The sequence below is a fragment of the Tasmannia lanceolata genome, unplaced genomic scaffold (genome assembly GCF_043159265.1).
Source record: "Tasmannia lanceolata isolate RefF3 unplaced genomic scaffold, GAP_Taslan_0.1 ptg000015l, whole genome shotgun sequence".
Taxonomy (NCBI): Eukaryota; Viridiplantae; Streptophyta; class Magnoliopsida; order Canellales; family Winteraceae; genus Tasmannia; species Tasmannia lanceolata.
The window spans coordinates 38,311,169-38,320,985 of record NW_027518692.1 but is presented as its reverse complement, the minus strand read 5'-3'; the positions used below and the strand labels follow the sequence as shown (position 1 = coordinate 38,320,985).

General features: G+C 37.7%; 1 protein-coding gene across 2 annotated transcripts; it reads right to left on the bottom strand.

Annotated features, from left to right (window-relative positions):
* Positions 1–1,807: 1,807 nt before the first annotated feature.
* LOC143845496 (Remorin family protein) lies at positions 1,808–9,431 on the bottom strand. 2 transcript variants are annotated; one of them, XM_077353870.1, is made up of 5 exons: positions 9,122–9,431; positions 8,927–9,013; positions 6,991–7,863; positions 5,907–5,988; positions 1,808–2,220 (listed from the first exon to the last, which is right to left on the bottom strand). In XM_077353870.1, the coding sequence occupies exons 3-5, from the start codon at positions 7,773–7,775 to the stop codon at positions 2,011–2,013; spliced, it is 1,077 nt and encodes a 358-aa protein (XP_077209985.1). In that variant the 5' UTR covers positions 7,776–7,863; positions 8,927–9,013; positions 9,122–9,431; the 3' UTR covers positions 1,808–2,010. The 2 variants fall into 2 exon arrangements, with proteins under 2 accessions (XP_077209985.1, XP_077209984.1); XM_077353869.1 differs by lacking the exon at positions 8,927–9,013.
* Between the last annotated feature and the right edge of the window lie 386 nt (positions 9,432–9,817).

Here is a 9,817-nt window from a genome sequence, read left to right as displayed (position 1 = left end):
CACGTTTGAAATAGACGGTTCAGATCAACCTTAGGTGGGATCCACCAAGCTGCAGTGGGCCCCACTCAAGCATTTCTATATAGCTCACAAAGTTGGAATAGAAAATTTACCGACAGGGAAGCAGTCAAATCAAAGCCTCTTTTTACCAACAAGAACTAGAGAATGGAGAAACAGTGACCCCTTGTCAAAAGCTATGACCGTTCTCCATTCTGCAAATGATGATAACAGAAGAAAATTTTTGTTTCAAAAATTCGAAATTTGTTGGAAATGAGTTCTTTATTGTAAATCATAATAGTGCTCATCATCCTTTGCAACTCAGGAAGTGAAGTGTTCATTAATTTCTCTGAGGGTCAGAAAACTTTGTTAAATTGGCAATTCTATAATAAAAAGATTTTAAAGTAATGCAAAATATGTCATATAATGCATGGTTTTAATTTTTGGTTTCGGTATACGTTTCGGCCCTCACCGTAACTGAAATTTTGGACGAAATCCTGTACAACATTTAAAAGAAATATTTTATTTACTAGGGAATTTCAGCAGAAATTACTGAAATTTATAGAGCTTGACTGGGGGTGTCGCCTCTAAAAATTTGAAAAATTAAAATGAGAACACATTGCATGCCAATTATCAAATTTTATGGAGGGGATTGCTCTGGCGGGGTGCACCTTGGTGCAGTATCGGACCGCACCTTGGTGCAGTATCGGACCGGGGATGTGCTTGGATTGAACGAACCACACTCCTTTGTAGAATCCATTGATGAATAGGGATTGGAGAAAGCTTGAACCCAATTCCTATAGTGATGAATATAAGTGCAATTGAAAATTTCCTATCTATTTTTTTAATTATGGCTAACATCAATCCAGAATTCAAGTAGGTTCTTGCCAAAAATCACCCAGATCGGCGTCATTGCCATGACAGTCTGCTTTGAAAGAGAGACTATTCTCCATGGGGATATCAAGCCGGGGTTTATTTTATCCTCAGATAGGCTTGTTATCCTCCTGTCATTCGAGAACAACTCCAATGGGTAGGGTATACTATAAAAACAGGATAGCCAATCCCAGGGGTTGAATCAATATGAAATTTACCCAATCAGGGTAGCCAATACCAAGAACAACTTATCCGAGGATTTGTATCCCCAAGGAGAACCTCCCATGATACTTGATATTGGGGCTCAAGTTTGAGACAAATGCCAAAAAGGGCCCAGTACTGTAAGAGGCGGTCCTCCTTATTCCAAACCTAATATCTACACCAATCATGGCAAACACAGCCACTATCTGCATCAACCATGGCAATGCTTCCAAGGTAACATTTTCCTAAGGCTATGTTTGGTTGAAGGTATTGGTGAATCAACCAATTACTCCAAAAGCTTAAGCCGCTAGAGTTAGGTGTTATTTAATCATTTATACTTCAATACTCCCCCTCAATGTGTGGCCCTTCTTTTTCGGTTGGGGGTCCCTCTTTTGGGTTGGCCATATACGTGGATTTTTAATATCAAGGAGTTGTTGAGTTTCGAAGCTAGGACCGTGGTGAGGCAAAGCTATGATATCATGTGAGACAACCAATTACTCCAAATACTTAAGTTATTAGAGTTGGTATTATTTAATCATATATACTTAAACAGTATTTACCTCGTAGGTTAGTGGTGTAAGTAGTCGACAAGGATGAGACAAGACAAGCATTGGATCTACCTGAAACCTACCTTGTAGAATAGTGGTAGTAGTGTTTGGTTGTCAGCCTCGTAGAATAATGGTAGGAGTGTCGTTACAGAGAGAGAGAGAGAGAGAGAGAGAGAGAGAGAGAGAGAGAATTCCAAGCAAAATTCCACATCTTGAAAGGGAATGGAATTGCATAGGGTTTACCAATTACAACACCATTAAATGCTTTTGTTGATAGTGAACATGAATCAATTTGTTCAAAATAGCAGCATCAGTAACCATTAAGAAACATGAAAAAGAAATGCAACAAAAATAACCAACCAACTAATATTACAACAAACATATTTCACAGTTCTTACCAGCACAGTGAAGGAAGCTTGAATGAAAAGGAAGATGGCAAATGACCAGTCCGCCTAATATAGTCCGCTCTTTCAGAAGTCTTCACAGCCTGTTCATTCAGTTTTGCCTCCGCATTTGCCCGCTTCTCTTCCGCTATTCTCCGTGTCGCTGCTAACTTGTTTGCCAACTTCTCTTGTGACCGAGATTTCAATCTTTCTGCCTTCACCTATTCAGATTGTGTTTGTTTTAATACAAGGAAAAATAATAAACAAATAACAGATGAAAGATGCAAATCATTTTTGTTCTGCAAAAATAATCTGCTTCCCATTAGACCATTAATCAAGAAATATATTTTAGATTCTGATATATAATCAGAAGGTAAAAATTGTAGAATGTTTTTAATAAAAACATACTTTTACCATATGCAGGACAAATAATCTTCTTCCCAGTAGACCATAAAACAAAAATATATTTGAGATTCTGATATGTAATCAGAAGGTAATAATTGTAGAATGTTTCTAATTTTTAACAAAAACACACTTCTATCAGATGCGGGACGCAAAACATTTTTCTGCACAAATATATCTACTTCCCATCAGACCATGACTCCCAAATGGGTTTAATATTTCACAAATTCAAGATCCTTCTTTTTTCATAACAATCCCAGTAGAAGATTATTTGAAAAAAGTGTGTTTTTGTTTAAAAACATTCACAAATTCAATGTCCTTTTTTTTCCCAAAACAATCCCAAAAGAAGACTCTGATACAAATGTGTTTTTGTTAAAAACATTCTACAATTTTTACGTTGCTGATTACATATCAGAATCTCAAATATATTTCTTGATTCCATAAAACCTATTGTGGACCATCAAATGAAACAGTAGACATTTTATTATCTTATTTCTTCCCTATAAATTCTTTCTATCTTTGTTCATCTGTCATATCGAGTGTATAAAATCTCAATTTACTTTCCTTTAAATCATTGGTTGCTATGCTGAAATTCGTTGTTCACGACTTATGGTTCTCCTCTTTCACAGCTTCTCATGTCATTTGAATTCCCTCATATTGTTTACTTCACATAGTGAATGTTTTGGTTCATTAGAAAATGAAAAGAATTTCCTCATTTTCTTTTACCTCATAGAGTGAATGTTTTCGATTTTTAGAAATGAAAGATGATTGAAACAAGCCAATAATTTAAGTAGATTCACACTCCATCATATTCTCTAAAATGTCCACACCAGTTTTTCCTCAAAGCCATAAAAAAACTTTGGGATCCATTGAACTGTCAGGCAAATGACATTATTTTGTAGTTTTCAGGTTTTGTTACTTTGACAGGGTGGAGATCAGAAGCACTTGCTCTGACTAATCATATCTTGACCCTCATCTGGGATGGTTTCTGTTGTGCATTTGGGCTAATTGTTTAGACCAAATCCATATAATTCCCCAGAACTCTTAGGCAATAGCAGAGACTTGTGCATGCAATTGCTGACATTGGTCAGATTTTTGTTTTGGGAATTGGAGATGTAATTGGACAATTCAAAATCCTATACGTAGTCGCTGATACACTTATGCCTAGAAAAATACAACTCAACGCAACTAAGCCTTTGTCCCAAACTACTTGGGGTTGGCTAATGAATCCTTTAGAAAATTTTCACGAAGAAGGTGAAAGAGTCTACCCGGCTCAAATTGACTAAGTCTAATCCCGACACTAGTTGGGTTCGTCTACATGGATCATTGTCTTCCATTCTCTCCTATCCAAGGTCATGTTCTCTGTTAAGTTCCTAGCCATCAAGTCTTTCCTCACCGTTTCTACCCAAGTTGTTTTCGGTCTGCCCCTTCCTCTTTTTACTCCATCAACTTGGCACGAGTCACTTCTTCTCACTGGAGCATCCAAAGGCCTACATTGGATATGCCCAAACAATTGGTGCCACCCCCCCATTTTACGGATGTCTTCATTTTTAATTCTATCTAACATTGTGTGGCCCACATCCATCTAAGCATTCGCATCTCCGCTACACTCATCTTATGCACATGCTGCTTCTTAGTGGCCCAACATTCTGAGCCGCACAGCATAGCTGGCCTCACAACTGTCTTATAAAACTTTCCCTTCAACTTGGTAGGTATTTTACGGTCGCACAGAACTTCTGAAGCATGCTTCCACTTCAACCAACCTGCTCTTATTCTGTATGTAACATCCTCTTCAATCTTTCCTTCCTTATGTAGAATTGAACCAAGATAGCGAAAGATATCCCTCTTAGGTACCTCCTATCCAGTCATATTTACTACATCCTTGCCCCGCATCCTTACATTACTAAAGTTGCACTCCATATACTCTGTCTTAGTCCTACTCAGTTGAACTATTTCTATATTAGAAAAATACAAAAAAATAAAAATAGTTCAAACATAAAAATCCAAAATAAATGTAGCACAACATAGATGTCTTAACCCAACGAGGCGTTGGCTCTTCAGCATAAAGTCATGGGTTTGCTCCCTACTGACGAGTGTTCGAATCCCGCCCCCGACTTATTTGATACACGTGATGAGTGGGTCGTTGCGTGTATCCGTAGGGACTAGTCCTACTCCCGAAGGGGGTGGGGACATCCTAGGTCATCAAAAAAAAAAAAACATAGATGTCTTACGTACACCATCATTTGGGTATATATAGTCACATGAAAATACATTTGTACACAAGTGTGCACACAAATGATCAAGCGTACATAATTAGATAGAAATTTCCTTTTATACCTCTCGTCTCTTATACAATGTAATATGGGTAAATTTGTAATTGTCATACATCTGATTTATTATACTATGGACACGATACAAGTCACGGGACTTGAATCTCTTATTTTTCTCCCAATTTTTACCCTATTCTCTTCTACTCTTTGTAAAAAGGTTGCTGAAATTGTCACATAAATTCATAGATCTAGACTTACACAATAAAAAAACCAAAGCCTACGAAGATTTTATCATTTTGAAGAACTCTGAAATAAAAAAAACATCTAGCATATGCATGTATAGATCTAGACAAAACTCACCAAAAACATAGATCTACTTCTAAACCAAATTTCTTGTACAAAAAAAGAACTAAAAGAATTAAGGATTAATCTAAAAAAACTCACAACCCCAAATCAAATCTGATGGTCCAATGGTTTGATTTGTGGATTGGAGGATCGAAGTTTTTCTTGATAGAGAACCTTTCCCAAACTTGAAAGAAAAGAAAAAGAGAAGAACTGGGATTTTTAGAAGCACCATTCTCATCATTTTCTACCGTTCGATATATGCCCAATACACACAAGGCGTATCGGGCCATGTCAAATTTAACACACAAGGCGTATTGGACCATGTCAAATTTAACACACGTGTCGCAGATAGCGCGTATAAGAGAGATGATGATATGGGGCTAAATGACACACCCAAGTATCACGGATATGCCATAATCAAAGTCTCGTATGAATTGATATCAGATGATCCTGAATATTATGCATTGGACAACCCAGCAAATGCCTGGACTAGCATGGGACCATCTGAGATTACTCTATAAGGACGCACTCAATGCAATTAAACTGTGGCAGAAAAAAATGCAATTAATCTATGGCACTAGTGACAGGACAATAGGAATAAGTAGCCTATGGATTTTGCCAAGGTTGGTACCATACAGTTATGAGGGGGAAGGTTCTTCGTAAAATGGAGGGCACTAAGAAGCTACAAGGGTATGTCAATTGGAGCCATTCTGTCACATCAAACTCTGATTTTATTCATTAGGAGAGAACTAGTAATCTTAGATTCTTAGTTATATCACAAGACTATTATGAACTAAAGACTGATATGTCTCAGTCTATACTCTATACCATAAGGAACAGGCATAAAGAAAGTAATATACTTAGGAAGCATGAACATGATTTTGAAGTACCTCGATCCTCCTCATCTCCATTTCAGCTTTCCTTTTCTCGTGATTTTCCCAGGCTTGTATCTTCACTTCTTCCTGCTTATACCTGAAAATGCAAAGTATAAGTACTTAAAATAAACAGCTTTTGTCTCCGAACATTCATCACACTCACAAGCCAGTACATGATATTGAACCCTTCCCCACCGTAGGTATTTGTTAGGAGCTCATATCAATTGAGAAAGAATTATTTTTTTCCTCAAAAAGTAAAGCTGAAACGCATTATAAGAGAATCATACAAATTGATAATGGCATTCATGCAGATCCAAAGAAACACATGCCTATAGATCTTGTGTACAATCCTGGAGGACCAGTACAATGATTTCCTGATATTCTGACACTACATGCAGCTTATTAGCTGCATTATTTCCTTCTCAAAGATGATAAACTAATAAGAGCCTAAATCGTTTTCAGATTTTATCACTAATCTTAATTTTGCATCTTGTGGGTTGAGTCTGTGTCTCATCCAGAAGGTGTTTTGTGATGCAATCAAAAGACAGTGGGCATAATCCTAGCTTACCTATTGAGAAAAAAAGGCAACTCTAGATATTTCAAAGAAGAGATTCCTCAAATATAAGGAGAGGAATGAGGGGCAAATTTTACACCTCAAGGCCTAATTTATCCTCTGGATTTTTTTTTTATGGGTATCCTCTGGATTTCACAACACCAAACTAATTAATTTTAAATATGTTTGCCATTAGAACGATATCTGAGCAGCATCTGAGATGGCTAAACCAAATCATGATCCCTTTACAATCATTGAAACTTTTCACAAGATAGTGAATAACTAGAAAATACAAAGTGCAGATATTCATGAATTGAAAAATTAGTAGAGAGGATTAACTCATAAAAATAGATAGACGATACCATCAAAATCAGGGACTAAATGTCATGGGGCATGTATGGAAATAGTGGGATTGTCTCCACAAGTTCCTATACAGAACTCAGCTATAATGTGTTTGAAAACTTACCTAAATACGCAGACACAAGAAATCCATTTGAGTACTAAAGAATGAAATAAGATGAAAGGGAAAGAGGATTAGCAAACCACCTTGCCATGTATTTTGCGCGTTCTGCCTCATCCCAAGCCAGCGCTCGAGTCTCTAGAGAGCTCGGCTTTCTAGCTTGGGGTAAATTTTTGTTCTCAAGCATCTTACGAGCATCCGAGTCTTCTTCTCTTTTCGCTGACCATCCAGTTGCGCTCACCCTACCAAAATGTGCAGCCTCACTTCTACTCTCCATTGACTTGAGACCAGTTTGGTAGTTTTCGGGGTCCTCGGCCGCTGGATGACACCTTCCCGGGGTCGATGATCTCGAAGAAATAGGACTCCTTATATTAGGTGTTGTGGCTCTAAGAGGAGTGCCTGTTCTCGAAGGCTCTTGACTAGCAATAGGGGTCATCTCTGTTCCCATGTCCCTCACACAAACTGACCTCACAACTGATATTGAATCATCCAACGGTTTATTGATTCGCCAAAACGACTCATTACAGTCAATCTTCTTTGTCTCCCCTTCATCTTGATTCATAGTTTCAAACCCTTCCTCAGCACTGCTACAAGAATCCTTTCCCTTCTGAGGAATAGGTTCAATCAATCTCCTATCATCTGCATTTGAAGACCTAGGCTTGTTATTGGCATGGCTATGATCTCCCCCTCTTGATAAGCCGGCCAACCACTTTTGGGCGTCGTCCCATTTTGATGGAGTTGGTTTGCCGAGCGAACCCAACACTGCCCGATGTTGAGAAGCCCTGTTTCCACCGTTTCCTTTATGAAACTCGAAACTTGAATTGTCTTGAGTTGATCCATAATTACAGTTCTTATCCTCTACAGACCTCATTTTCTCCCTTGGTTGATCAGATTACAGGTCCTTCAACCAATCTAACTGGCAGGTAAGCTTGTCGCCATATCTCTCTTTCGCATTTGATCTGGCAAGACAGCACTTAAAATCAATTAAATTTGATTAACTGGTGAATCTCTAACCTCAAAACATGTCTTAAAACACTACACTTTAACTAAAGTGACTAGTTAGAATTATTCAGAGAAATATGAATTCAGCTACCTACTAGATGACATAAGAGAGAGTTAAAGACTGGACATAGAGAGAACCAGGTGACCTAGAACATCTCCTATGACTGTAACAGATTAACCTAAGTCCATTGCTCACTGACACACACGAATCCTTCCACTTTAAGTATAAATTATAGACCCTGAAGAATTTGCTGACATGAATTCCAAATCCTAAAAATGTACCTAGATCTCTTCACATTTTGAGGAGATTTTCCTCATGAATAACACAACTGCTCCCAAAAGATGATGAAATATTTCCAAATTCTTCACCACATGATCAAAACCCAGATGGGCTCTGTGGACCTAAATACGAAATCATAGAAAAGAACACTATGACCCCAATTTTTTGTTCTGAAATGTTGCATCTTTTGCATATTTCAACCAAAATTTTAGGATTTCGGGCGAAACCTGGTATTTCTCTAAACCCAAGTGCATTTTTTTTCGGCCGCAGCGGAAATCAAAATATTTAGTCCAAAACTGATGGATTACACAGCTGCTCCCAAAGGATGACGGAAATTTTCCAAATACCAAACCCAGATGAGCTCCGCAGACGCAAATATGAAATCACATAAAAAAAAAACACTGTGACCCCAATTTTTAAAAGACAGTCAAATCTCAAAGACAGCGACTCTTCCCAAATAAAAGAAAACTATAACCAAAGACACACTCAGAACACCAAATTTCTCCCTAATTAACCAGAACAACATGTGTTCCAAAAGGACCAAAACCGAAAATCCCCAAATTTCTAAACAAACCACACAAAATGCAAATTACCCATCTAATTGCTAACTACAATACTGATCTGTGATGGGTTTTATCCAAAACGCTTGCCTGCAGAGTACATAATCACAAAACCATGGAAAATAGAATAAAATCATAAACCCATGGATTATAGATATGGGTTTTGAAGGAAAAGCTTACTAGCAAAGAGCAAGGCCACTAAACTCTAAACATGGATCTCTGAGACTTCCATAAACTGAAGAAGAAGAAGATCTAGGTCTACTGGAGCTAAAAAAGAAAAACAAACTGCATTATCTAAATGCTGACAATACATTAAAACAAACAGTTTCAATGGTAAAAGCTAAAAAAATTCCAATTGGTAAATGGTAGCAATACCCGGAATGACGATAGATGGGAAGCATCCCAAAAGAGAATCTTGGGAAGAGGTTGCAGACTTGCAGTGCCAGAGGGAAAAAAAATATAGTACTCTGGCTCTGGTACAGAGAGAGTTGTTTAAAGGTTTTTGAAATATGGGTGGTTTTAACGGCTACTAATATCTGGTTATGGTGAGGTGGAGAAATGAGATGAGACGATATGTGTCAGCCCGCGAATGGCGCTGATAATATTTTTCTGTGCTTCTTCACGTGGGGGCAGGAATGGGGGTGAAAGCCATGCTATAATTCGTACTTAAATGACTGATAAAGTTCACTTCTTCACTCAACTATCAAAATAATATCATTGGATGCATATTGTAATGAAACTCAAGAGCACCTCAAATTGTGATCCGCCCCAATTCTCATGGGTTCATTTGGTTGTCATTCAATTGTAGTTTTATCGTGGACTCTCTCGAGTCTGACTTGTTTTTCTTTCGTTTCTTTCCTTTTTTGAAAAATAAAATAAAATTCTTGGTTGTGTTTTTGTTAGAGTTCCTATTTTGTCCTATATAGTCACTCAAAATTCCATAGACTCTTCCGAGTTATGACCGCGTCAATCAGATACTCAGCCACATCAGCCGAGTATTTGGTTGTGTTGTGTTTGACTTGACTATGATTTGATTTAAGACGTGTTTTGATCTGCATTCGCGTTTGAAAC